Source organism: Cervus elaphus, chromosome 5, assembly GCF_910594005.1.
Source record: "Cervus elaphus chromosome 5, mCerEla1.1, whole genome shotgun sequence".
NCBI classification, from domain to species: Eukaryota; Metazoa; Chordata; class Mammalia; order Artiodactyla; family Cervidae; genus Cervus; species Cervus elaphus.
The window spans coordinates 88,440,120-88,467,722 of record NC_057819.1 but is presented as its reverse complement, the minus strand read 5'-3'; the positions used below and the strand labels follow the sequence as shown (position 1 = coordinate 88,467,722).

Here is a 27,603-nt window from a genome sequence, read left to right as displayed (position 1 = left end):
TCCTTACCCCATCCCCTGGCTGCATGTCACCCCTCAGAAGCTGCGGTAGACTGTCAGAGCCGGATTCTTCTTTGCTCTGCCCTTCCATGCCCTGCTCCCTTGCTTTCTTGGATATTCCTCATGGTTCCACACCACCCGCCAACCAAGGACCGGGGGAGAGCTCCTTGAGGAAGGGGCTTATGTCCTGGTCAAGTCGTCTCAACCTGGTTTCAATGCCAGCCTGGCACACAGCAGGTGCTCAGAAACATTTGTGAACACAGAGTGAGCACAGTCTTCTAACCCGTCTCTGTATCATCCACCCAGATGGAAAAATGAAGTCCCACAGAATCTGGGACACCCAACCTGGGCCACTTTGGACACGGGAATTTCGTCTATAAACACTATTTCTTTTTAAATTGAAGTATAGTTGCTTTACAATGTTGTGTTATTAATAGTTCATGCTGTGAAACAAAGTGAATCAGCTATATGTATACATATATCAGGGCTTCCCCGGTGGCTCAGTGGTAAAGAATCCTCCTGCAATGCAGGAGCCACAGGAGACGTGGGTTGGATCCCTGGGTCCAAAAGATCCTCTGGAGGAGGGCATGGCAACCCACTCCAGTATTCTTGCCTGGAGAATCGCATGGACAGAGGAGCCTGGCAGGCTCCATGGGGTCACAAACAGTCAGACACAACTGAGCAACTAACACCTTCACTTTTTCATAGTTGCTTTATAAGGTTGTGTTAGCTTCTGCTGTACAAAGAAGTGAATCAGCTACGTGATACATGTTCCCCTCCCCCTGGCCTCCCTCACACACCCCCATCCCCACTCTGGGTCATCACAGAGCACTGGGCTGAGCTCCATGTGCTACACAGCGGCTTCCCACTAGCTATCTGTTTCACACATGGTAGCATATATATGGAGAAGGCACTGGTACCCCACTCCAGTACTCTTGCCTGGAAAATCCCATGGATGGAGGAGCCTGGTGGGCTGCAGTCCATGGGGTTGCTAAGAGTTGGACATGACTGAGCGACTTCACTTTCACTTTTCACTTTCATGCATTGGAGAAGGAAATGGCAACCCACTCCAGTGTTCTTGCCTGGAGAATCCCAGGGACGGGGGAGCCTGCTGGGCTGCCGTCTATGGGGTTGCACAGAGTCGGACACGACTGAAGCGACTTAGCCGCAGCAGCAGTGTATATATGCTAATGCAACTCTCCCAATTCATACTAACCTCCCCTTCTCCCCCTGTGTCCATATGTCCATCCTCTACATCTGTGTCTATTCTTGCTCTGCAAATATGTTCATCGGTACCATTTTTCTAGTTTCCACATATATGCGTTGATAAATGATATTTGTCTCTTAATCATAATAACAGGCATGGGGAGGATTCTCTGTGACCCTCACACTGGCTAGGTCCTTTCCAACTGATCTAAAATCCTGCCAGGAGCCTGAAAAAGCAGGCAGTGTTACTGTGCCCACGATACCAACAAAGACGTCGAGGCTCAGACAGGTTAAGGAGCTCCTCCTGGGCCTCCCAGCTAGTGAGTGCCAGCTGGGAGGTGAAGCCAGGTGTGCCCAGCAGCACCAGGTGCTGTCAGCGCGGTGGCCTCCCGTCCGGCTCCTTGGGGTGCCTGATCGGCTGGGCCACCAGGAGCTGGCGGGGGAGCCAGGCATGGGGTGAGGATGGTGGCGGCAGCTTCACTGAGCGGCGCCGCCTTCTGCTGTCCCTGGCGAGGAGCGGGCGGCGCTGCCTGTCCTGGTTAGCGCCCTGATGGCTGACTGATCAGCTGGGCCCCGGGCACAGCTGCAGCTGCTGCCTCGGCAATTCTCGGAATTAACTCGGCCGCACACTTACCTGTTGGAAAAGTAAATTCAAACTGCAGAAGAGGGGAGAACCCTCTCTCCCTCGCCTGCCACTGGTCCTGCTGATTCAGCGAAGGGCCCACCACACCGTGCCCCCCTGCCCCCGGCCAGGTGTCCCCACCAGAGCCCCAGGCTGGAAGGAGTGGAATACAGGGGCATCTCTGGAACTTCCAAAGGCTGGCTTCCTGGAAAGTCAGAGCAGGAAGGGTCTTAGGAGGTCTGCCTCCTGCCTCCCTCCAGGCAGGCCTCGCCCCTGCAGTGGACTCGCCCCTGCAGTGGACTCGCCCCTGCGGTGGACCCTGGGTCAGGATGGAGCACTGCGGGCAGCCTCAGAGATGCTGACCAGGGCTCTGCAGGAAGTGCGGACCAGGAGCCCCAAGCAGCAGGCTGGGGCCATGCCAGGAGGCCAGCCGATCAGCTCCCAGTGTGGCCGCAGCTGGGGTCCTCGGGGAAACTGAGGCAGGGCTGCTTGCTCAAGCAGGGCACCTGAATCCTGTGTACGGAACATGGGGCTTGGGGCAGAGCCTCTGGAGGGACCCAGATGGTGGGGCTTGAGCCCTGCCCCTTGAGGAGAATGAGGCCAGGCACAAATGGCCCAGGCCCAAGGCAGAAGGAGAACAATCAATACTGCGTGTGAGTCCAGAGCTTGGAAATTTACAAAGTACTTTCACAGTCTCCATTAATCCCCAAGCAAGCCTCAGAAATCACAGCAACCGAGGCTTACTGTGCACTTCCTAAGTGCCGGGCACAGTTCTAAATGTCCCCATGCATTATCTCATTTAATCCTCACAACGGCATGATGCGGTAGGTATCATTACAGCATCTCCATGCCACAGATGGAAAAACTGAGGCACTGAAAGGTTAAGTAACTTTGCCAAGTTCACATGGATACCGAGTGACCAAGCTGGGCTTTGAGCCCAAGCACTCTGGCGCTGGGATCCAGGCACCATTTGTCCCAGTGCTGAGCACACGCCATCTCCACTCGTAACAACAGAGAGAAACAGAGACTCACTCAGACCGCCCAGGGCCACACAGCCGAGGCAAAGGCAAGGGCAGCATTCGAACCAGTGACCCATGCTCACTTCCTGCAGTTAAGTAGCAGAAGTAGGGCTTGAGCCCAAATCCTTGCATTTATTTTTTGAGTTATTTATTTGTTTGTTTATGCATTTGTCTGGGTCAGGCCTTAGTCGTGGCATGCAGCATTTTTGCTGTGGCCTGCAGGATCTTCCGTCACAGCACACAGACTCTCTAGTTACGGCACTCGGGCTTAGTGGCTTTGTGGCCTATGGGATCTTGGTTCCCCACATTCATGAGTGCATTGTAGTCACTCAGTCGTGTCTGACTCTTCGAGACCCCATGAACTGTAGCCCACCAGGCTCCTCTGTCCATGGAATTCTTCAGGCAGGAATACTGGAGTGGGTTGCCATTCCCTTCTCCAGGGGATCTTCCCAACCCACGGATCGCACAGGGGTCTCCTGCATTGTGGGCAGATTCTTTACCATCTGAGCCACCAGGGAAGCCCCTTAGCTCCCCCAACTAGGGATCAAACCCACACGCCCTGCATTTCAAGGCAGGTTCTTAACCACTGGACTACGAGGGAAGTCCCAATCCTTACATTTAAAATCCAAGAAAGACACAGGTTCAGCGCAGGGAGAGAAATTCCATTCTAGTCACAAACCAGGAAAGGCTTTGTGAAGGGGGCAGCAGCAGAGACAGACCTGAAAGGGTGGAGCCAGGGACTGAAAATGTGGACCGTGTAGGCGAAGGCAGAGCTCCTCAAAATGGAAGCCGCCACCGGTGTAGTCTGAATGAGGGCAGGGTGTGTGCGGAAGGACACCCACCTAGGAGAGGCTGCTGCCCCGAGGACCGGGGCTGCTCAACCTCTGCTACTGGGCCTTAGACAAGTCACTTCACTCAGCGCCTCGGTTTCCTCCTCTGGAAGATGGGCGTGATAAAACTCCCTACCTCATAGGGGCCTGGGGAGGACGATAGAAAACACAGACAGGGACCTCCCTGGCAGGACTTCCCATTGTACTTCCAGTGCAGAGGGCATGCGTTCCACCCCTGGCCGGGGAACTAAGATTTCACAAGATGTGTGGCCTGGCCAAAATAAATAAATACATAAATAAAAGTCATCTTCCAAAAAAAAAAAAAAAAAGTGGAGAAAGTGCTTAAGCATCTACTGTGTGCCTACTGAAGGTTAGAGACTTAGAGAAAATCATTTATATCATATTAATTCTGAAAGATATCATCAACCACACACATTTTACAGATGAAGAAACTGAGGTTCTATGAAGTTAAGTATCTTTTATTTTTTGGTTGCCCTGGGTCTTTGTTGCTGCGCTTGGGCTTTCTCTACTTGAGGTGAGCAGGGGCTACTCTTAATTGCAGTGCGCAGGCTTCTCATTGTGGGGACTTCTCTTGTTTCGCAGCACGGGCTCTAGGGCGTCTGGGTTTTAATAGCTGCAGCAGGCGGGCTCAGCAGTTGTGGCACACAGGCTTAGCTGCTCCACCGCATGTGGGATCTTAGTTCGCTGACCAAGGATCAAACCCATGTCTCCTGCATTGGCAGGCTGATTTTTAACCACTGGACCACCAAGGGAGTCCCCAGATTAAGTATCTTAACCCAGGTATCAGAACCACTAAATCACGGAGGTGGTTGAAATCAAGGAGAAGCTTGATGGACACCTCGGGGAATGTGGACCTTCTTGGCCAGTACAGGTAGGCAGTGGAGCACCCCCTGAAAGTTGCAGGGTTGTGGGGTGTACCTGTCAGTGGCCAAGGCTCTCCCTGGCTCAAAGAGTAAGACTTTGCAAGCATGGGCCCCACCCCTTCACCTGCCACTCCTCATTCGTTCACTGGAGATCCTCTTCCCAGGCTGGTGCTAAGTAAACAAGAACAGAAATGTGGATTAATCAAGACCCTGGAAAGCAGGTGCTATCTCCTGCCAGTAGGGAGCAGATGGGAGTAATCAGATCAAAACGGAGGCAGATGCTCCCCCAAACCAGGCTCCCAAGTGCCATCCCTCACCTGTCTACCTGAGAGGGTAGGTGAGAGGTGATGGGTGGTCCAGACAGGGAGGGCCTCCCAGATAGGGAGGAGGCCCACCTGCTGAGGAAAACCTTGGCCTGGGGCAGCCAGGACCCTTTCTTTGGAGGCTGCATTTCACTGCCCTCCTTGGGGTTTTGGAAGACAGGCTGTGAAGCTCGACTAACTGGATTTGAATCCTTGTCACTTTCAGCTGTATATCCTCAGAAAGTAACTTCTCCATGCCTCAGTTTTCTCATCTGGAAAATGGGGATGCTGATGGGGTATACCTCATAGGGGTTGATGGAGGATAAAACAGAACATGTACTGAAGGCTTAGAACAGCCTCTGAAACAGAAACAGTGCTGTGTGTTGGCTATTATTATTACCATTAGTGTTAATAGATAAACTGTTTATTAAAAAAAAGTGGATACAGTTCTCAGTCCTCCCTAATCTGGCCCAGCTCCTCCTTTCTGACTCATTGATAGTTCAGCTTTTCACACTCAGTCTTGCTGGACACAACCTACCCTCCAACCACCTAGAACCACCTTCCCTAAATGTACTTCCCATTCTTAGACCTCCCTGCTTTGATGGTCATCATCATGTCCAGGAGGCCCTCATGCTTCCATGTCTGCAGGGAGTGTCGTGAGCATCCTTCAAGATCCAGTTATGTTGTCTCTTCCGTAGAGTCCCAGTGGCCTCCGCAGGTCTCCCTCATCCCCCTCAAGACCTCAAGACTTCTTCCGTGGCCTCCCGTCTCCAGTTTACCTCCCACCTCTGGATCAGAGCCTTCCCCAGCATGAGCGCCTCTGCAGAGAGAACTGTGTCCACCTCCATACACAGCCCACACTCCCAGGACCTAACTCAGCGCCTTCCAAGCAGGTGCTCACAGACACGAGAGGATGGGAAAAGAGGCAAGGGGAGGGAGGGCAAAGGGTAATGCTTTTATTGTGCAGAGAAGGATCTTGGGATCCGAAGGAGGAATGGGTCTTTGGGCAGTGGGGAACCAGGCATCCCTACCATGGCCACAGCCTGAGGCCCCTGAGAAACGCAGAGACAGATGAATACAGCTGAGAGTCCATCAGGAGTCATCAAGCCCTGCTAACCCATTTCTTTGATGAGGAAACTGAGTCCCAGAGAGTGACTCTTCCTGGGTCATCCAGGGAATTCATGCCAGAGCTGGGACCAGAATCTGGTCTCCACTGGGAGCTTTCCCCACTGTTCAGAATGGCTACTCCTGATATCCAGGCCCTGTGCCCTGCTGTCTCCACCCAAACATCTGATGGCCTTGTTGAGTGTGCTTTGGTGAATGTCAGTCCGTAACAGAGTTTGCAGGAAATACTGGATTATGAGGCTGGGGGCTTTGGGGGTGGTGAGGCCTGGGACGAAATAGGAAAAGAGGATGTTGAAGGAGTCAGGCCATAGATCACCAGGCTGTAGGACCCATGGGTGCCACTCCTGGGATCTCAGAGGTCTTCCGGTCCTGTCTGTCCATCTCTGGGAACAGGGAAGCAGAGGCAACGCTCCCAGCCGCCCAGGTCCCGGACCCCAGAGTGGGCCGGCCAGCCCTGCCCATGGCCTCTTCTCCTTTACCAGCCCCTGCGCCTGGACCTTTTCCTGGGCTGGACTTGACTGGTCTTCTAAGCGCATCTATGCTAGTTTCTCCTTGGCTGTCCTCCTTCCCCTTCCTAGGGACTCAGAGGCAGACAGTCCTTCTGGTCTTGCCCCAGGAAATGGGGTTGGCAGAGATCAAAGTATGAGGTGGGCAAAATCCAACGATGGTTGGAAAGTGAGACAGAGCAGAACCAGAGGCCTGGCTGCTTCTTCCAGGAGAACAGAAGAGGGTCTGGTGACTGATCTGTCTGCCCTCTTCTGGGGCTGCCTCTGTCCTGCTCCCCCAAGGAGAGAGTGGTGATGGTGAGAAAGAAGGAGAAGAGGGTCAAGGGGCTGAAGAAACATCAGCCTAGGCTTCTCTGAGCACTCACCCTGCACCAGGCCTGTAATCGGGCATTTTCTATGATTATGTGCATTATCTCATTTAATCTTCATGACAACCCATAAGGAGGGTATTACTTTACAGATGAGGAAATTGAGGCTTAAAGAGGTTAATAACTTGCCTGACGTCACAGAGCCAGAAAGTGGTGGAGCCAGGACTCACAAATCCTGCGTGATTGACTCTGCCCAGTCGTAGGGAGAGGCAAGGAAATGCAGATCAGAAGCAAAAGGCAGGGAAAGACCTAAGAAGCTGCCAAGTCCTTCCCTGAACCCCCATCACTTTACAGAATTGGAAATCTGTAAAGTATACAGCCAGAATCTGGCTCCAGAAGTGGGCAGGGCTTGTCTAAGATCACACAGCAAGACAGCCAGACAGGATGCCAGCCAGGGCTTGAGGTGGGTGGACCCAGAGCCCTGGAATCCTCACCACACCTCGGAGCCTCCACCAGGCCCTCTCCTGCTTCTCCGTGCCAGTCATCTTAGCCCCTCAGGAGATGGATGTGGCACCAAAAATGACACCGTGGCACAATCACAGAAGTGGAAGATTGGAATGAGGGGTGCTGAAGATGAAGAATGGACTCTAGAGGGCTACCCAGAAGAACTGGGCAAATGATGGGACTCAGGCTTTTGTAGGCAGTGGGTGCTTTTCTGGGGACATCATGTGTTGCATCCCCCATGTGGGAGGCTTACATGTCCTGCTTTGACAAAAGTCCAGATTACCTGAGATAAGGTACCTGAGATAATGAGATAATGTACTACCTGAGAATGGATGGACATGCCTGACAAAGAGGAAATGTTCCATAAACGCTCACTCATTTCCTTTTATGCAAGAAGAATGATAAATCTTCAAGAAGGAGCCCATTTGTTCTTTTTTATAAATATTTATTTATTTATTTGGCTGCACTGGGTCCTAGTCGCAGGATGCAAGATCTTCATTTCAGCAAATGGGATCTAATTCCCTAACCAGGGGTTGAACCCTGACCCCCCTGCATTGAGAGCCTGCAGTCTTAGCCACTGGACCAGTAGGGAATTCCCAGAGACCATTTGTTCTTGATCCAAGTATTTATTGAGCACCTATTATACACAAGGGCTACCCAGATGACTCAGATGGTAAAGAATCTGCCTGCTAGTGCAGCAGACTCAGGAGACACAGGTTTGATTCCCAGTCAGGAAGATGCCCTGGAGGAGGAAATGGCAACCCACTCCAGTATTCTTGCCTGGGCAATCCCGTGGACAGAGGAGCCGGGAGGGCCACAGTCCATGAGGTTACAAAGAGTCGGAGACATGACTGAGCAACTGAACAGCATTATATGCAAAGAGCTTTCAAGTGGCCATTCTGGCCCATGCGAAGTAGCAAGCTAGGCCGAGGTAGTCCCTGGCTCCCTGCAGGACTGCACCCCCCATTCCTCTTCCGGGCTCCAGCTGGCTTCAGAACTTCCATTGGCCACTTCCAAGGCCATGTCCAACCTCATCTCACCTCACCAAAGGGCGTATCACTGGGTCTTCCCAGAGCTGGATTTCTTGAGCCTAACACAGGTGATCAACCCATGCAAGGTTAGAATCAGTCACACAACGTGTGCAGAGTGACCACGCACGTGTGTGCGCCTAGTCAGTCGTGTCTGGCCCTTTGCAGTCCTATGGACTGTAGCCCGTCAGGCTCTTCTGTCCATGGGATTTCCCAGACAAGAACACTGGAGTGGGTTGCCATTTCCTCCTCCAGGGGATCTTCCAGATCAGGGATTGAACCTTGGTTTCCTGTATTGGCAGGCGGATTCTTCACCACTTGAGCCATCAGGGAAACCCATAGTGTGACCATAGGAAAAGGTAAGAGTGACTTGAATGACAGTTCAAAAGGTAGGACACACATTCCTGAGTTCCTGTGTAAGGCCGGGGTATACCATCAACCAGGATTCCAACAGTCTCTCAGGCTCGCTTGGAAAATCCCTCTCTCACCACCCCCCGGCTGCCTGTTTTTCTTCCCTTCCAAGGTGGTATGCAGCCCTGTGCAACAGGAGTTAGAGCACCTCTGTACCCTCTCGGAACCCCTCCACATCCCCAGGAAAGAACTTCGGAGTCAAGCAGTCCCGGTTCAGATCCCAGCTGCCACTCTCTAGCTGTGTGACTCTGGACAAGTACTTCACCTCTCTGAGCGTCAGTTGCCACAAAGGAAGAGCGTTAACAATTCTGACCCTGTCTCCCGGGATTGAGGGTTAAATGAGATAATGCAACTAGAATGACCTGTGTTTTGCCTGACTCACAAGAGGCGCTCAGTAGATGGAAGTTGGAACGATTACGCTCAAGTCTCCACCTTGCAATCGATCGCTCTGCTTCTCCACGCTCCCTGCCTGATGTCAGCTCTGTGCCCTGTGGGAAATGAACCCAACATAGCCCTTTCCTCGTCAGCTGGTCTCCACCCTCAGTCTCCAAGGGTCAGGGCAGCCACACATGGCTGGGGACAGCTGCTGGTTCCATTAGCAGCCAGGGGAAGGAGCCGAGACACACATTCCCCTAAGAGCTGGGTTATTTCCCACTTCACCCGCCAGCAGAGCCAGCAAGGAGCAGAGGGGGAGGGAGGCGGGGAAGGACCAGGACTGCTTGCTACCCTTTGCCCTTGTCCCCAAAACGAGCAGCTCAGAGACTCCAGCCTGACTCCAGACCCCGAGACACTGCCAGTTTGCCCCACCAGCTCCCAGGGAGGGATCAAGCCATCAGAAGATGTGTGTGACCGCTCACCAGGGTGACCACCCGCTGGGCCTCAGCTCACAGGAAGGAAAGGATTCCCTGGACTCCTGAAACATCAGTTCATGTCTTCCTGCTGCCTCACCCTGGGACTTAGACGTGCAGACATGCATGAAGCTTCCTGGGGATTCGGCTTTGCTGCACTGGCTCTGGGTCAGAGTCTTGTAGGCCAGGCCATAGATGGCTGTGATGAGATGGCAAGCATCATCACAGCCTCTGTGGGAGGAGGAGCCCAAGCAGAACAGAAGGAACAGGAACAACAAGATGAGGAGTCTTAGGCAGGTGAGGATAGAGCTCCACGGCAGCAAGAAGTAGGGGGACAGCTGTGGGAACAAGACCCCTTCCCAGAGGAACCTTTATCCCAGAGGAAGTGGCTTCCCAAATGGAGAAACCAGGCAGGCCCTTGATCACGAGTGGGTAAGAGCCAGGGTCAGACGTCACAGCCTGGCCAGCAGCTCAGCTGAGTCCCCACAGTCCCCCCTCCCTGGAGACAGAGTTCATCCTGTTCTGCGTGCAGCAGAGGACACAGGAAGCATAGAGGCTCCAGACGATCCGGGGATGGCCAGGCAACCTGGCCAGGGGCCCCCTCTTGGCATCACTAGGTGGTGGGGAAGAGGGGCGTGCACACACTTTCTGCAGAGTTAGGGAAAAGGGCCTGGGCTCTGTGTATGGCTCTGGGACAGGCCGGATAAGAAGTGCTGCCCACGAAGGCTCAGGAGAGGGCCTTCCGGTTGATGAGAGAGAGGCAGCAACATCATCCAGAGGGCTGGTGGGATCCTCCAAGGGCAAGGCCCGGGAGGCAGAGCCAAGATGGGGGACCAGGAGCAGCTGACCTGGACTAGAGCGAGACCATCAGCCTCTTTCCTACAAGGACTCCGTCTAGTCAATTTTCTGTGCTCGGCGTAGAGACAGTGCTTCTTACATATTCATGGAGAGAATAAATGAATGAATGAAGGAACAAATGAAGGGAGAGACCATGAAAGAGCGAAGGCTACCAATGCTGGGGTTGTGCCTTCCTTTTCTGCATCCTCAGAGCACTTCCTGTTGGACTCAAGTACCCATCTATGCCAGTCCAGCTTGGTCCTGAGTTCACGTGTCCAGGAACTCTTTGGCAACCTACTGTTACCGAGGGAGTGCCCAGCTGGGGGTCTTTCACGCTGTTTGCCTCCTAACTCTGTTTCAGATGCTTATGAGGCCCAGAACCAGCTCCTGTGGGCTTTGGGCACTTAATCGGTAAACAGTGGGATCAGACAAGATGATTCTCCAAGGGCCCTTAGAGGGTGAGTGCCCTTGGCTTCTGGAAGACACCAGAAAGGTGCTCATCCATGCATGGCCCCTGCACTCTCACTTGTTACTTCACTTCTTCCTCACTGCAGCCTTGTGAGGTGGGCACCCCGAGACAGAGTTGGTGCCTGAAACACCCTCTGCTCCCAGGGGAGCCCAGCATGGGCGCCAGGCATGCTGGGGATGCATGACAGCATTTATCAGACCCCTAGCCCATTGGGCTGGAAGGGACCTCAAGTGAGCTGGTCCAGCCTCATGCCAACCGTAGATAATTCAGTTCAGAACCACAAACACTTATTAAGTTCCTGCTGTGTGCCAAGCACCATGCTGGGCAACTTGGGGCCCAGGAAAGGATCTGCAAAGAATGCCCTGGGTGCCTTTCCTTCTTCTTCCTCCTGCTGGGCTGATACTGAGAGCTGACCCTCCACCCCAGTGGGTAAGGCACCCCCCGCCAGGCCGGAGAAGAATGCCCAGGGCCAGGATGGGTGCTGAGCCCTCCCCAGCAGAAGGGAGCTGGGCGTCCTCTCGGCAGGAGAAGGCAGCTGACACCAGCCGTGCCGCGCATCACCGGGCAGACAGGCTCGGAGGGGAAGACAACAGCTTCCTAACAACAAGTATTAGGAGATAAGCTATTAGAGGCATCCTATTGGGCTCTCTCTCTGTGGGCATCGCCAAGGCGCCCGCCAGCCACCAACATGCCTCCACAGCCAATTATGCGTCCTCATATATTCTGTTACCCCAGCCCAAGCTGGCTTGTGACTGCCAGCAGCACTGAGCTCCGGCAGTTAGGTAGGGACCCAATGACAACAGAGCAGGGGATGGCAAAAAACACCCTTCTGCAGGGAGCAAAGGGGCAGGGGAGGGGTGTCCTTCTCCTCCTCTGAGAAAGCACTTTGCCAAATCCGCTCTCAGAATAATGGGGAAAGAGACGATGGGGAAGGGAGAGGGGTGCGAGGGCTGGCTCCTGCTTGGAGATGAAATCGTCCTTGGTCTCCTCTCCAGACTCCATTAAGCATTCTGGAAGAGATGGGAAGTGATTATGGAGAGAGAGAGAAGGGGAGAGAGCGTGCCTGTGGGAGAGAAAGAGAGAGGGAAAAGCGGGGGGAGGAGATCTGAATGAGCCCGGGCACACGTGCGCATGCGCGCTTGCACACACACACGCGCAACACACACACACATACACACACACACAAACACATGCACAGATCCCCTTATCTGATTAAGGATCCAAGGGAAGTCGAAAAGCTTCTGGAAAATTAAAATGACCCATGAGGTTAACCAGGCAAGATCTGCAGGCAGATTACTGAAACCAAGTTGAGTGGGGATTTCCTTTGCTCAGGGCGAGCTCCCCAGGTTCTGTTCCTTAGGCCAGAAGGACGGCAAGTCAGCCAGAGAAGGAGCGCTTAGGGCAGTATCTGCCTTCACCAGGCCTCCCATTTTCATCCTGGCTGGCCCTGGGGCTGCGTCTGGGACCCACACCCTTTGCTCTGGAAGGCAGGATACCAGGTGGAGAATGGGAACAAGGATGGGGATGCTTTGCTCCACCCAGAGTCACAAGAGATGGATGCTGGCTCCTCCTTCATTCCCTGACGGCTGCTCTGAGAATGCTGGTTTCTCAGTCATGTCTGCCTGTAGCCTGCCAGACCCCTCTGTCCATGGCGATTCTCCAGGCAAGAAGACTGGAGTGGGTTGCCATTTCCTTCTCCAGGGGATCTTCCCAACCCAGGGATTGAACCTGGGTCTCCTGCATTGTAGGCAGATTCTTTACTGACTGAGCCACCAAGGAAGTCCAACTGCTGCTCTGGCCTCTGTCAAAAAACGCAGCAGTTCTGAAGACACATACAGCCTCTTCCCTAAATGCTAGGCACCACGCAAAATGTCCAGGAATGCTGCGGATGGCCTGGATCCAGTCCTCCCACTGCTATCATCTTGCACCTTGCCTTCAGTCAAGGGCCTTTCTTATCTGGACCTCAATTTTCTCTGCTGTATAATGGGCTCTAGGACTTGAAGCTTTATTTTTATTTTTTTTAAAGATTTTTTTTATATAAACCACTTTTAAAAAGCCTTTATTGAATTTGTTACAATATTGCTTCTGTTGTTTGTGTTTTAGTTTTTTGGCTGTGAGTCATATAGAATCTTAGCTCCCTAACCAGGGAGTGAATCCTCACCCCTTGCACTGGAAGGGGAAGTCTTAACCTTTGGACAGCCGGGAAAGTTCCTAGGACTAGAAGCTTCAGAAATGCCCCTTTAGCCCTGGCACTCCAGGGTTTTAGGACAGCCCAAGTGTGGGACTGAAACCCTCCATAGGAAGCTGAGTTGGTGGATCCACTGATTTTCTGTCCCAAAAGAATGGAAAGGATGACAATGCGGTGAGTTGCTCTGGGGGCCACCAACCCAGGCCTGGGTTAACTGGGGCAGGAGAGAGTTTAAGAGCCACAGATGACATCAGCTTCAAATAAGAGCAGCCTCTCCATGGTGCCTGTGGAGCTGTTTGCCAAGCTCTGTAACATATTTGCAAACACTCCAGAATACACATATTAGAAAGCTAACAAGTTGCCTGGCATTGAAACCATATTATACACAGTGTCAGATATACTTAATATGCATTTGCAACGGTTCTTTTTTTCTCCCCCGACTTGCAGCAGCAAATTTTGCTTACTTTTTTGAAGAGTTTATTTCCCAGGATGCTACAATCAGCCAGTAGTTATGAACTCTGCAACTTGGCCAGGCTTGGAGCAGTACCGTGTACACCATTAGCACGCAATGGATGCTTCTGGGGGCAAATTACACTCTCAGCAGGGTTGACCTTGGGCTCCCTGGTCACCTGGAGCCGCCAAGGACTACAGCTGCACTTTAAATTTCTCTCCCTTGGAGGATGCGGTAAGAACCTTGGCTTTATTAGCTCTGGAAACATGACTTCATCCACTCAGAGAACTTCTTGTTTCTTGGCAAGTCACTCCTGGAACCGTCCGAGCCCAGCCTGAAGCCCTAAGTGTTGGATTTCTCAAATCCAGAGAAATAGGAACGCTGCAGCTCTGGCTTTCCCCCTTATTATCTGCAGGAATGTCTTTCATGCTTCTAAGCCCCAGATTTCTGAGTTGTGAAAGGAAGGTGTTATCGGCCATTTTCGGAGTTGCTGTGAGGATTTCATGAGCTTGTAGACAGGGAAGGCGTGTGTATTCCCTTATTTAGACATGCACACATTCCTGCAGCACACCCTAAGTGGCTGACCCTTGTATGCCAAGCGCTGTGCTTGAATGTAGTGGATGGACATGGCAGATGAGGTGGTTGTGGGAGTCCACGAAAGTGATGAGATGAGGTAGTGGTTGGGGGCGGGGGGAGCGGGAGGAACCAGCTTAGGAGAAAGGTCTCAGGAAGACGGGAAGTAGGGGGACATATAAGATAAGACCGGGAGTCCATCGTGCACACGTGGGAATACTGGGGACCACACGGAGCCTGGGAATACATGAAAAGGAGCAGAGTAGGGACAGGGGAGAGAATACTCAGTGAAGGATATTCTGTGGTCCAAAGGGGCTTCAGGCAAGATACCCAGGTGGAAGAGTCAAGAGGCAGCTGGGTAAATACATCTGCAGCATGAAATCAATGCCTGGGTTGGGTCTTTGGATTCAAGAGTCCTTCAAATTCAGGCAGCTGAAGCCAGGGAGTCGATGAGGTCTTTCTGGAGTGAATGAGGGGGCATCCGGACCGAGGACAGAGCTGGTGGGCGGATCAGCCTCCACTGGTGAGAAAAAGAGGGGGACAGGGAGTGCTCTCAGATAAGACCAAGAAGACTTGGTCTGGGAGACACACAATCGAGACACAGAGAGCGAAAAATTCAAGAGCTGCTGTACTTTTTTATTGATCTCATCTGTCACCCCAAACCACTGGAATGTAAGCTCCATGATGGCAGGGATTTATTTTTTTTTCTTTTCTTTCATTCAATGCTTTATTTCTAGTATCTAGAATTATGCCTGTCACAGAGTAGGGACTCAACAAAATTTCTTGAATGAATGAAGCTGAAGATGGTTCCTGTTGAAAGTGGTGAGGTCATTACTGGCCTTTGCTGGACAAGGCTTGATGGGGACAGAAGGCCGGCCGCAGTAGGTGAGAAGATGGAGTAGGGTAAGAAAGAGTGGTGATGGGTAGAGAAAGCAAGGTTGAGCAAGCACATGATTCGAGGACTCAGGAGACTTACACACATTCTTATGTAGAAGAGGAGACAAGGAAGAGAGCAAGTTTGAAGATGCAGGAGAGACAGTAAGAAGAGTAATTGATGGACCCAAGTCCCAGAAGATGCAGAAAGAAATATAAATTGCCGAGCCAGTAAAACAGAGTATGGTCTCCTTCTGTTAATCCTGGTATTATGGGAAGAGAGAAGGCTATACAGGCAGGACTGGGTTTGAGTTGTCCCTCACCTACCCCATCCTTTACTGGCTGGACATTGCATGGGCTGTTTAACCTTTCAAAGCCTCAGTTTCCTCACCTGAAAAATAGGGGTAAAAAATTCCCACCTCCTATATTGCTGGGAGATTAAATGAGAGAATTCATTAAAGCACCTAGCTCATGGAGATCTCACAACAAATGCCAGCTCCCCTTTCCTTTATTATCTGTTTGATTAAGAAGGAAATTTGACCATACTTTGACCTCATCAGCCAACACCAGGGCATTCTTTTCCTGAATACTGCTCTTGAAAGGAATTGATGGTTCAGCCCCTCTAACACTGTTCCTGCAGTGGGAGGAAGAAGGATGTGAACTGCTTCCCTTCTGCCAGCATCTGAGCAGTGAGTGCAAGACACCAAAGCCAGTATTCTTGCCGGGAGAATCCTATGGACAGAGGAGCCTGGCAGGCTGCAGTCTGCAAAGAGTCTGACGTGACTGAGCGACTAAGCACCGCACGCCAAGGCCAAGCTGGCCAGGAGGATCCTGTGAGGCTGAAGGGGGTCACTGAGTCCACTAATGTGACCCTCCATTGCCATTTATCCCAGAATGGCCACGCCCTAGGGCCGCAGATGCTAGGAGGTTGGGTTTTGGCTCAGATATTTCTGGTTTTGCCTCCCAGCTCTGCCCCTTAACCAGCTGCACAAACTTGGGTAAGCCCTTTATCTCCCCTGAGCCTTACAACAATCCTGCAGGGCAGAATTTATAGTCTCATTTTACCTATGGAGGAATTGAGATTTGAAGAGGTAAAAAAAAAAATTTACTCAGGATCACATAGTATATTAGTCTAGGTCCCAGCAGGAAACTGATGGCCAACTGAAACTGAAATAACTTGAGGAAAGTTTAATGAAAAGGTTATTTAAAAAGGCATGGTCAGGGCATAGGAAAACCGCAAGGGATGTGGAAGTACCTTGGGGCAGGTAAATACTGGTGCTCTTACCTGAAAGGGAGAGTCCCACAACCCAAAGATGGAAAGGGTTGTGTGAAGAGGGCTACATAGCTTTAGCTGAGGGACCCCAGAGGGAGGAAAATACTCCAGGTTTGCTCTCCTCCTTCCCTCTCATCTCCTGCTCATCCTTTCCATGAGATGAGCCCACACAGAAGTCAGGAGGCATGGGAGCTCCTGAGGCCATCTGCACAGGTCCACACAGTGAATCTGGAGGGCAAATGGAAGACATCCAGCATGCAAAGATAACTCTGAAATGGCAGAGCAAGAATTTGAATCAGAGTTATCCAACCCTTCACACTACAATGCCATTTCCTATAGATCCTCAATAAATGGTCATTGAATGATTGAAAAGGGATGCATAGATACATGGATACATGGGTGGATAGATAAACGGATGGATGGATGGATGGACAGATGGACAGAATGATGGATACTTGAGTGGATAGGTGCGTGGGTGGGTGAGTGGATGATTGGGTGTATGGATGAATGGAAAGGTGGATGGATGGATGGATGGGTGGATGGATGGATGGATGGATGGATGGATGGATGGACAGCCTGATGGATACTTGAGTGGATAGGTGGGTAGATGGATGAGTGAATAGCTGGGTGGTTGAATGGATGGATGGGTGGAAGGATGGATGGTTGGGTGGATGGATAGATGGATGGATGGAAGGAAGGATGGATGATTGGATGAGTGGTTGAATGGATGGATGGGTGAATGGATAGATGACTCCGATAGCCTTCATTCATGTGACTCTGACTTATCTTGTCATCTGACTAGCAATAAAAGGCTTGACAGAAGGTTTATTTCTAAGCCATAAATGGATTCTAAGAATAAAAGCCCTCTTACCAGTTTCTAAGTCGCTGTAGGAGTTGCTTGTCTCTCTCTCTCTGGCCTCTGGCTCATTTTTTCTGCTGCTGCTGCCATCACTGAAGCTGCTGCTCTGGCCAGAGCTGTTCCTTTCTCTAAGATCTGAGCCTCGAGTCAGGCCAAGCAGCTTGTAAACAAAGTGAAGAGAAGGCAGAGGTCAGAGGGGCTACCGCCCTTGCTCCCCTGGGGCTGGAGCACAAAGCCGAGTGAGCCAGCCCCTCGCTTAGTCCAAGGGAGCTCTGGGGATGGAAGAAGGAGGGAAGTGGGAAGGCAGGATGTTTGCTATAATTATTTTCATTGATTTGTCTACTTGGATCCCAAGTGCTGTGAAGCTGTTGTGACATTTAATAAAAATAATTCAAGGTAAAAATACCTCTTTCTCTGTGGTCCCTCCTCCTTTATCAACACCACCTCAGCTTTCATCTCCCATTTCACTCAGGCCACTGCCTCCCACCTCAGCTGGTCTGGGTTACCTAAAACAAGAAGCAAGTGAAGGTAGGACCCTACCTTTGGCAAAAGGCCTGATATCCTGGAGTCTGCAGCCCTGGATCTGAGACTCCCCTGCTCCCAGCTGGCTGGCTGGTGACCCCAGGCAGGTCACTGGCCCTCTCCGAGTTTTGGTTGCCCTACCTGTAAAATTAGGAAATAAACTGAACATGGAATGTCCTAATTTGGAACCAGCAGTCCTGGACTGGATTCTTCTAAGAGAAAGGGGCATGCCTTCCACGCCATTTCCTGAAGATCTCGTTCTTGAGTTCATTTCTGATCTCTGGCATTTGAGCACAAAAGGAACCCCCATACTACTGTTTCTTGTTGTTTTCATCCTTCCTCTTCTTAATTCATTGTGAAACAACATTCAACCCATTATGCAGAGAGGAAAAACTGAGGTGCTAAATGGTAAATATTGCTTCCTTGCCTTTCCCACCAAGTATCTGCCTGACACTTTAAATCCACAGGTTTGTGTCCTGACAATGATTCTTCCCTAGAGGATTCTTGAGGAAATTGAAGTGCAGAGAGGTTAAAGCTGCTGCCTAAAGATGTTCAAGTAGAAAGTGGGAAAGTTGGGTGCTATCTCAGGTGGCAATGACTTTGGAGCCCAGGGCTTTCACCATAGGCTCTTGTTGCCTGTCCATGGTGGATTGCTGTTTAGTCGCTCAATCATGTCCAACTCTTTTGCAATCCCATAGACTGTAGCCTGTCCATAGCACTTACAGCAAGAATACTGGAGTGGGTTGCCATTTCCTTCTCCAGGGAATCTCTATGAGCCAGGGATCGAACACAAGTCTCTAGGTGGATTCTTTACCGCGGAGCCACCAGAGATGCCCCATGGTGGGTTAGGCTGAGCCTAAACTCAGGCCCCCTGACTTCCAGGGAGAAAAGCTCTAAGACGTACATACCCTGACTCAGCAGAGCAAAGGGCGAGAGCTGGGTTGGGAAAGCCTCTGCATTCAGGAAGTCTTCTGAGTACTGCTGCTGAGCCATCCCGGGTTGTCAGGGGAAGATGTAATCAGGGTGACCTCATATGTTTCACAGATTCATTAAAGCCCGTGTTCTGGGGTAAATGATTGCTTCCCCGCCAGTTCTGCTGAAAAGAAAATCAATCGCCTCCTTGTAGCTTTAGGATGGGACAGTTGGCAATTAGAAAACACTCCCCCAAGCAGGCACTGGGGAAAGGGGTCTCCTCCCATTCATTCTGTCAGTGACACCCTGGCTGGGCCTCCCGGCTTGCAGGAGGCCGGGCATGTCCTGGGCTGGGTCCAGGGACGTGGCTGAGTTCTCATTGGGTGCCCTGGGCTCTCAGTCCCTTCTCTGCTGCTGAGGCTGCATCTGGGGGCCTCCGCTCTCTTTCTCCCCACACCCCCACCACCCCCATCCCTGCCCCGTCAGCTAATGGATTTTTCTCTATACAGAGAGATTTACTAAACAACGGAACTAGGACGCATTAAGTCTGCGGGTTTGGAGGTTTGTTTTAGAGCAATTCTCGCCCGGAGAGCTGGCCGCTGAAATTAAGATGCATTCTTCTCAGCAAATATTGATTTCAACTAGAAGCAAATCCGAGAACTCACTGCTCACTGGATTTAAGTGCTGGCAGCTGCAGTTTGGACTGTGGGAGGGGTCACCAAAGGCTCCCCACCTGAGGTCTCAGAGATGAGGGTGATGAAGAACATTCAGAGTTAAGCAAGACCCAAAAACCCACCCTCAAATGTACCAAACAGATGCTAGCTTTGAGCTTCACAGTTACTCATGTTTATTACCAATGAGGAAAATTATTATCGTCCTGTATATACTGTGAGCGTACCCAATACACACAATTACATAAAAGATGAAACTCATACATACAGGCACAGTGACAGAGACAAGACTTTATGTTTTCATCCCAAACTGGAGCCCAAAGCTCCCTTTCTCCAGGAAGCTTGGCTCGGCTAACTCTGTCTTTCCTCTCCTTTTCCACCAGAATTTTTAGCAATCCAGAAATGCATGTCCATGTATTTCTTCTCTTCCCAGCATTGTTCTGCATTGCTTCCATTCCTCCAAAAAACTTCCCAGGGTCTGGGGCCACTTATATATCTTCAGCATCTCACGCAGCACCTAAGGTCTACAGTGGAAGGAGTTTGGGGCTTTTTTAGAAATGAAGTTAGTCAAGCTAAGATCTTGATCCAGCTTAGGAACCTTCTCTCTGTGGGAGGTGGGCAAAAGCCTTTCCTCTCTGGGTCTCGGTCTTCTTATTTCTGAAAAGCAGAGAAATAGGATTAGGCTAGACAGCCTTGGAGAATTTTCTCAGCTACCAAAAATAGAATGTAGCTACTGTGGTTCTTAGTTCTAGAAAATATATGCACCCCCACCCCCAATCAACCTTCTCAATATTTGGCAGAGGTTCTTGGATGGAGTAACCTTAAAACAACCATTTCCCCTCAGTTCCTCAGACAGGGGAGCAAAATTCTTAGAATGCATGCACATTTTTTTTTAAGAGTTATGTTTTATTCGGTAGGAAGTTTTAGGAATTCAAACCCAGGAGGCAGCATTGTAAGTAACCCCTGAGAGGACCGTCCTGAGGAAGCAAGAGGGGAATAAAAACAAAAGAGGCAACAATTTTGATATAAAGACATTTGAACTCTTCACTAAAGAAAATAGAGGGATGACAATGTCTGAGAGGAAAAAAAATTTTCCCTTGACCCTTCTCTGTTCTTGTGGTTGGTCTAAGAATTAAACTGACATAAGACAGGTTAACAGGAGAAAATCAGATTTAATGATGTACATACAGGGAATCCACACATGAGAGATTCTAAAGATAGTCAGGTCAAATGGAGTATTTATGTCATTCTAGACTAAGGGAGAGGGCTGAGGGGTCTGAGACCTCAAAGGGAGGAATTCATAGGTGAGTCATAGGAAGATGGAAAAAAAGCAAATATTGGTAAATAGATGTCTGCCATGCCAAGCAGAGATAATGCAACATAGAGAGGACTTTGATCAAACACACCTTGCTAAGTTTCCCCTGGTCTACCTAGCTCATATTTTTTCTATTGAGTTGACCAAAAATTCATTTGGGTTTTCCATCAGATGTTAGATGTGATGGAAAAAGAAAGCCTGAACAAACTTTTTGGCCAACCTAAAAGCTGTCTCTGGCAGCAGCTCACTTCCTGAGCCAGGCAGTTTACCTAGAGTTTTTTAGGCAGTTGAGAAGGGAAAAGTAAGTAAACAGAAAGACTTCCTGAGGCTTCTGTTTCTTTAAAGCAGTCAGTCTGAAATAATCCTTATACTATAAAGACACATTTTGGGGTGGCCAGTTTTACTCCTCGAGAGCCAATAAGCACATACAAAGATGTTTTCTGTATCATTAGTCTTACATCACCATATACCTGCTAGCCCGGCTGTAGAATCTTTTTAAACTGATGATATGAAATGTTGGTGGCGAGCATGCACCACAACTTTTGAACCTGTGCTCTAGAGCCTGAGAACCTCAACTACTGAAGCCCACGCGCCCTAAAGCTTGTGCTCTGCAACAAGACACCACTGCAAGGCGAAGCCACCGCAATGCGAAGCCTGCACTCCGTGACTAGAGAAAAGCCCATGCGGTAGCAAAGACCCAGCACAGCCATAAATAAGGAAATAAAATTATTTTTTTCTTAAAAAGAAATACAGGTGAGGAACGGAACTTTCATACACTGCTGATAAGAAAACAAAACGTCCAGCCACTGTGAGAAAGAATTTGGCAATTTCTTATAAAGTTAAGGGCTTCTCTGGTAGCTCAGCTGATAAAGAATCCGCCTGCAGTGCAAGAGACCCTGGTTCAATTCCTGGGTCGGGAAGATCTGCTGGAGAAGGGAACAGCTACCCATTCCAATATTCGGGCCAGGAGAAGCTCCATGAACTGTATAGTCCGTGGGGTCACAAGGGCTTATCACATGATCTAGTAATCCTAGTCCTAGGTATTTACCCAAGAAAAATGAGAACTTATATTCACACAAAAACCTGCACTTAGCATATGGAGTAGTCAAAACTTGGGAACAATCTGAATATCCTTCAATGGTGAATGGATAATATAAATGTGTTATATTCATACAATGGAATAGTACTTGACAATAAAAAAGAATACACAATCCACACATGCAACATTATCATAAATGCTTCACAGATTTGTTAAGTGAAAGAATCCTAACTCAAAAGGCTATACACTATATGCTTCCATTAATATGACTTCCTAGAAAAGGGAAAACTACAAGGATGGATAACATACCAAAGATGGTGAAGGGGAGGGAGTGTTCATGGGAAGAGGACAGCAAAGAAGAGAATTTGGTAGTGACAGAACTAGTCTGTGTCAGGATCATGGTGGTGGGTGCATGACACTAGGAATTTGTAAAAAATCCATAGAACTACAAAAGGAAAACTTCTCTGAGTATAAACTTAATAATCTTTTTTAATGAAAACAAAAACCCAAAGGGAATTGCTAACATGGCTCTTTGGACATAGCTCTGTTAAAGTGATGACATCAAATTGACACTATCAGACAGATGAATAGATAAAGAAGATGCATATATATATACAGTGGAATACTACTCAGCCATAAAAAGGAATAAAATCATGCCATTTGCAGCAACATGGATACAACTAGAGATTATCATACTAAATGAGGTAAGTCAGAAAGAGAAAGACAAATGCCATATGATGTCACTTATATGTGGAATCTAAAACAGGAAAGGAATGAAGCTTTCTATGAAACAAAAGCAGAATCACAATGTAGAGAGCAGACTGGTGGTTGCCAAGGGGGTGGGGGTGAGATGGGAGAGGGAGGGAGCAGGAAGTTGGGATTAACAGATGTAAGCTTTTATACATAGAACGGATAAACAACCAGGTCCTACTGTACAGCACAGGTAACTATATTCAATATCCTATGATAAACCACAATGGAAGAGAACATTCAAATAAAGAATGTGTATACATGTAAGGGCTTCACTGGTGGTTCAGACTGTAAAGAACCTTCGTGCAATGCAGAAGACCCAGGTTAGATCCCTGGGTTGGGAAGATCCCCTGGAGAAGGGAATAGCAATCCACTCCAGTATTCTTGCCTGGAGAATTCCATGGATAGGAGCCTAGCAGGCTATACAGTTCATAGAGTTGCAGAGAGTCAGACACACCTGAGCCACTAACACTTTTAACACACACATGTGTGACTGAATCATTTTGCTGTACAACAGAAATGAGGCAACACTGTGAATCAACGATATTTCAACTAAAAAAATAAAATAAAAATTTAAAAAACGGGTCCCATCAAACCATCAAGCTTCAGACCACCTTTTCCTCCATCCTTGTGTATCAGGGATAGAGATGGGAAATATTTCAAGGGAGCAAGGAAATGATCAAAGTTGCCTCATCTCCCTTGCAGCTTCTCTCATCCCCCCTTTATGTAATCTCTGATGGTCAGACGGAAGCAGGTGCATCTGCAGGTATGGAGAATCCTTCTGCTGGGGTAGCCCAGGCACCCTTGGGGCAGTCAGGGAAGCAGCATATATGGAGCTGGCCAAGCAGACCAGGAGGGCAAGGGGACCTCTGGGTTCCCTTCTACTTTGTCCAGCCTGAAATTCAGGCCAGACAGGCAGACAGGGGGCCAGGGCAGAAGCCCAGGTGGGTAGAAAGGAAAAATAAATCCCCTGTAAATTCCCAGAGTGAAAAAGGAGGAAAAGAAAGAGGTGAAGAAGATGCTGGGCAATGATCTCCATTTGCCATCGTGATCAGCCAGTTCCATCTTTCCACTAACTTGTTATGAGATGTTAAGCAAATAGCTGGTTGCCAGTTAAAGTGGCAACTTAATAGTTTTGCCTTACCTTCTTCATCTATAAAGATGGAAAAATAATTGTACCTAGCACAGAAGATTATTGAGTTAATATTCGATCATTCACTCAATGGATATTCATTGCTCATCTATTATGTACCTGTCACTGCCTTAGGTGCTTAGGATAGAGATGAAAAATTCCTATTTTCATGGGCTTTGCACTGTAGGGAGCAGAGACAGATAGTCACAAAGAGTGAATGTGTAATACAGTAGGTGGTGGAAGTGCTATGAAGAAATGAGGCTAGAAACTGACAAGAAGAGAGGGCTGGTTTATGCAGAATCATCGGGGAAGGGAAGACCTGCTGAGGAGATCCTATTTGTGCAGAAACCTGGAAGAAGTGGAGGGGTGGGGAGGGGAACCTTCCATGCAGAAGGAACAGCATGGGCGAAGACTCTGGGGCAGGGCTCTGCTTGTCAAAAGCCAGGGTGCCTGCAGCAAGGGGAGAAGGGTAATGAGATCTGAGAAGCAGTAAGAGACCAGGGAATGAGGGGCTTGATGACCACCGTGCATGCTTTATCTTTTATTCATAGTGAGATGAAAAGACATTGACAGCCTTTGAGGAGTAACATGATCTGACCTGTGTTTTAAAAGGATCTCTCTGGACAGCCTGTGAAAAATAGATGGAGGGCAGCAGGGGTGAAGGTCAGTTGGGAAGTCATTGCATAACCTAGAGGAGAGATGATGGTAGCTTGAACAAATGGAAACACACATATAATACCTCAAACAGAACCCAGAACAAAGAAAGTGCTCCGTCAGTGTTACCTAAAATTATTAATATTACTGCTGGTATCATCAATTTCACCATCATCATCATCATCATGGGTATGGAGTCAATAGGGACTTCCCTGGTGGTCCAGTGGTTAATATTCCCACTCCCAATGCAGGGGCAAGGTTCAAGCCTGGTCAGAGAGCTAGATCCTGCATGCTGCAACTGAGTTCACACGCTGCAGCTAAGACCTCACATGCCGAGATGAATATCAAAGATCCCACATGCTGCAACTAAGACTTGGCTGCAGCGGTTGTTATTCTCACTCTTTGTGAACCCATGGACTACATGGTTCCCTGTCCTTCACTATCTCCCGGAGTTTGCGTAAACTCACGCCCATTGAGTTGATGATACCATCCAACCATCTCTTCCTCTGTCACCCCCTTCTCCTCCTGCCCTCAGTCTTTCCCAGCATTAGGGTCTTGATCAATAGTTAACTGACTCTTTACATCAGATGGTCAAAGTATTGGAGTATTGGCACATAGACTTGGCACAACCAAATAAATTAAAATAATTATTTAAAAAGTAGGGAGTCAGAGAGACCCTGAAACAGCCCATGGCCTCAGAGAGATTCAACACCAGACCCCTCTGAGCCCCACATGGTCCACCTGGTGAACCCAGAGCCTCAGGGTAATGGTCTTCCACTGCCTCTGTGTTTCCCTCCCAATATGTCCCCTAAGAGAAATGACAGAGCTTTTTGACACTACATTAGTTTGGAGAAGGAACCAAATGGAGAAAGTCTAGGGGCATGGATATCTAGAAGAAGGGGAAAGAAAATGAGACAAACTCAAGTCAAGAAGTGCAAGTTGGTCCTGTCTCCATGTGATCATCTCATTTCATCCTCAAAGTGTGTCCAGGAAGGGTGAGTTTATCTTCGGTTCTCAGATGAGAAAAACAGACCTTAGAAAAGCTAACTGCCCAGGATCAGTAATAGAAGGGGCATCTGACATAGGGGTGGTTGGTCTCCCAGGCACACTTGCTCCTCGGGGTATAGCTCAGCCTCCGCAGGTTGGTTGTGTCCACGCTCTGATGTAGGTCTAAGAGCCCCACTCAAGACTCAGACCACAGGTCATATTTCCATGTGCTTCTCCATCTTCAGACTCCAACCCATGGAATCAACCAGCTGTGAGATCACTCTTTCTTTTGCACCTTTGTTTACAAAGCTAAGATTTCTTCTTCTGCATTGAGGGAAACCAGTAGATCACCAACAAGTGTCATCTGTCTTGAGACTGTTGCTTTTCAAACCTAAGAATAATATGCTCTTACCTGGTAGACCTTTCCAAACTCATCTCAGGGAATGCCAGCTGTCTGTGCCAAGCAATCTGACCTCCTCGAACATTTCTGGCCTTTCTGTTCTCACCACAAAAAAAGGGGGGGGGGGGCCAGGAGGCGGGGAGGAAATCTCATCAAAGCTTTTTCTCCCTGTGAAACATCATGTATAACTATGTCAAAAAAAATTAAGTATCCTTGGAGGAAAGGCTAATGCTCAGCTCAAGACAGGAAAAAGTACAAGATAAGCCAGAACATCTTCATACCAGAAACAAGGAAACTATCAAACATTATCAACGATTATGGGATTTGTGTCAAAATGACTCAGGAGCCGACTTGAATAGGCTCCCACTGGTCAAAGCTGGTGCAATTTCAGCATCAATATAAGGACAATTCCCTGTATTAAAAACATATAAAAGTGCTTAAATTCATGAGTTTATAATGATACTCAAAAAATGAAATAAACTTTGTTGGTCATCTCCAAAGGATGCTAAGGAACAAGCTCATTCTTTTGAAAATTGGCAAATAAAGGGAAAGAATCAAACACTTATCCTGCCTTTGCTATACATATGGTGGCACTGGTAACCAAATATTTTATAAGAAGAAATTTATATTAATAGAACTGTTATGGTTGACAAATGAAGAGTGAATAACTGCCATATCATTTTGTAAAAACTAATGGATTATTTGATCTAAGAAAGGGCAGCCACGTGACCAAAAAGCAACTAGATATTGATACCTCCTGTTGGAAGAACACCAAATAAAATAAATCAAACCTTGACCCCAACAAGCCTCCAGACCTAACTGACTGCCAGTTTACAGGTAATCTGGGGACAAAGAAACACACAAAATGACACCATTAAGTGTTAGTCGCTCAGTCATATCCGACTCTTTGCGACCCCATGGACTGTATGTAGCCCACCAGGCTCCTCTGTCCATGGAATTCTCCAGGCAAGAGTATTGGAGTGGGTAGCTAGCTATTCCCTTCTCTGGATCTTCCCAACTGAGGGATCGAACCCAGGTCTCCTGCATTGCAGGTGGATTCTTTACCCTATGAGCCACCAGGGAAGCCCCAAACGGCACCATAGCACCCAGCAAAATCAGATCATGGAAAAGTCTACAGGGTCAAGGACACAGGGTCTTTGAAAAATAAATTCCAGAAGGAAAAAAAAGATTGGAAATGGAAACTCTAGATTAAAGGATACATGAGACTTCTCCATCAATCAAAATAAACACACCTTAGTGGAACCTGATAAAAACAAACAAAGTGTAGAAAAAACATTTATGAGATAATCAACGAAATTTTGCTACTAATTAGATGTTTAATGAAATTAAGGAATTAACACTCACTTTGGGGTATGCACCAATTAGCTATCATTGAGTAACAAAGCACTCCAAAATTTAGTGACTTGAATCAACAGCTGTTTTATAGGCTCAAGATTTTGGCAGTCACCAGTTTGGGCAGGTATCATCTGCGATGGCTCAGACCTATCCTGCCCAGTGTAATCAGATCACTCATGGGTATGCCCTCAGCTACGCCTCTGCCTCTCTCTCTGCAGGAGGCTTGTCACTTTCAAGAGGCTCAGCCTGGGCTTTAGGTGTCTCCATGTGCTGGCAAAACGTTTGCAGCAACAAGAAGTAAGGCAGCGCCATTCTCTAATGGCACAGCTGGCCTTCAAGACGGCACCAAAGACGAGAAGCTTAAGAAGTCAACCTGGAAGCTCAGTGTGGAGCTTACTCATCCAGCAGAAGATGGAAGTTTTGATTCTGGAAATTCTGAACAGTTTCTACAGGAGAAAGTTACAATGAATGGAAAGACTGGAAACCCTGGCAAGGCTGTCCACACTGAATACTTCAAGAGTAAAATCACTGCTCTTTCTGATAAACAGTTCTCTAAAAGGCATTTGACATACCTCACCAAGAAATTCCATGAAAAGAACAATCTTTGTGATTGGCTTGGTGTGGCTGCATCTGACAAGAAGACGTCCAAACTTCATTACTTACAGATTAATCAAGATAAAGATGGATCTGACTCTGAGGACTCGATGAAGCCATCCCATATAGGGATGCTAATGGGATGCTTTATTTGCTAA

General features: G+C 48.8%; 1 protein-coding gene across 1 annotated transcript; it reads left to right on the top strand.

The window, feature by feature from the left end:
* Positions 1 to 2,644: 2,644 nt before the first annotated feature.
* On the top strand, positions 2,645 to 27,603 carry LOC122693202 (60S ribosomal protein L22-like 1). The gene is made up of 3 exons (XM_043900764.1): positions 2,645 to 2,649; positions 27,070 to 27,131; positions 27,179 to 27,603. Exons 1-3 carry the CDS (start codon positions 2,645 to 2,647, stop codon positions 27,601 to 27,603), a joined length of 492 nt encoding a protein of 163 aa, XP_043756699.1.

Coding starts and splice junctions, on each gene's coding strand:
- LOC122693202 (XM_043900764.1), top strand. Junction 27,132..27,178: donor TCTCCATGTGCTGGCAAAAC/GTTTGCAGCAAC, acceptor CTAATGGCACAG/CTGGCCTTCAAGACGGCACC.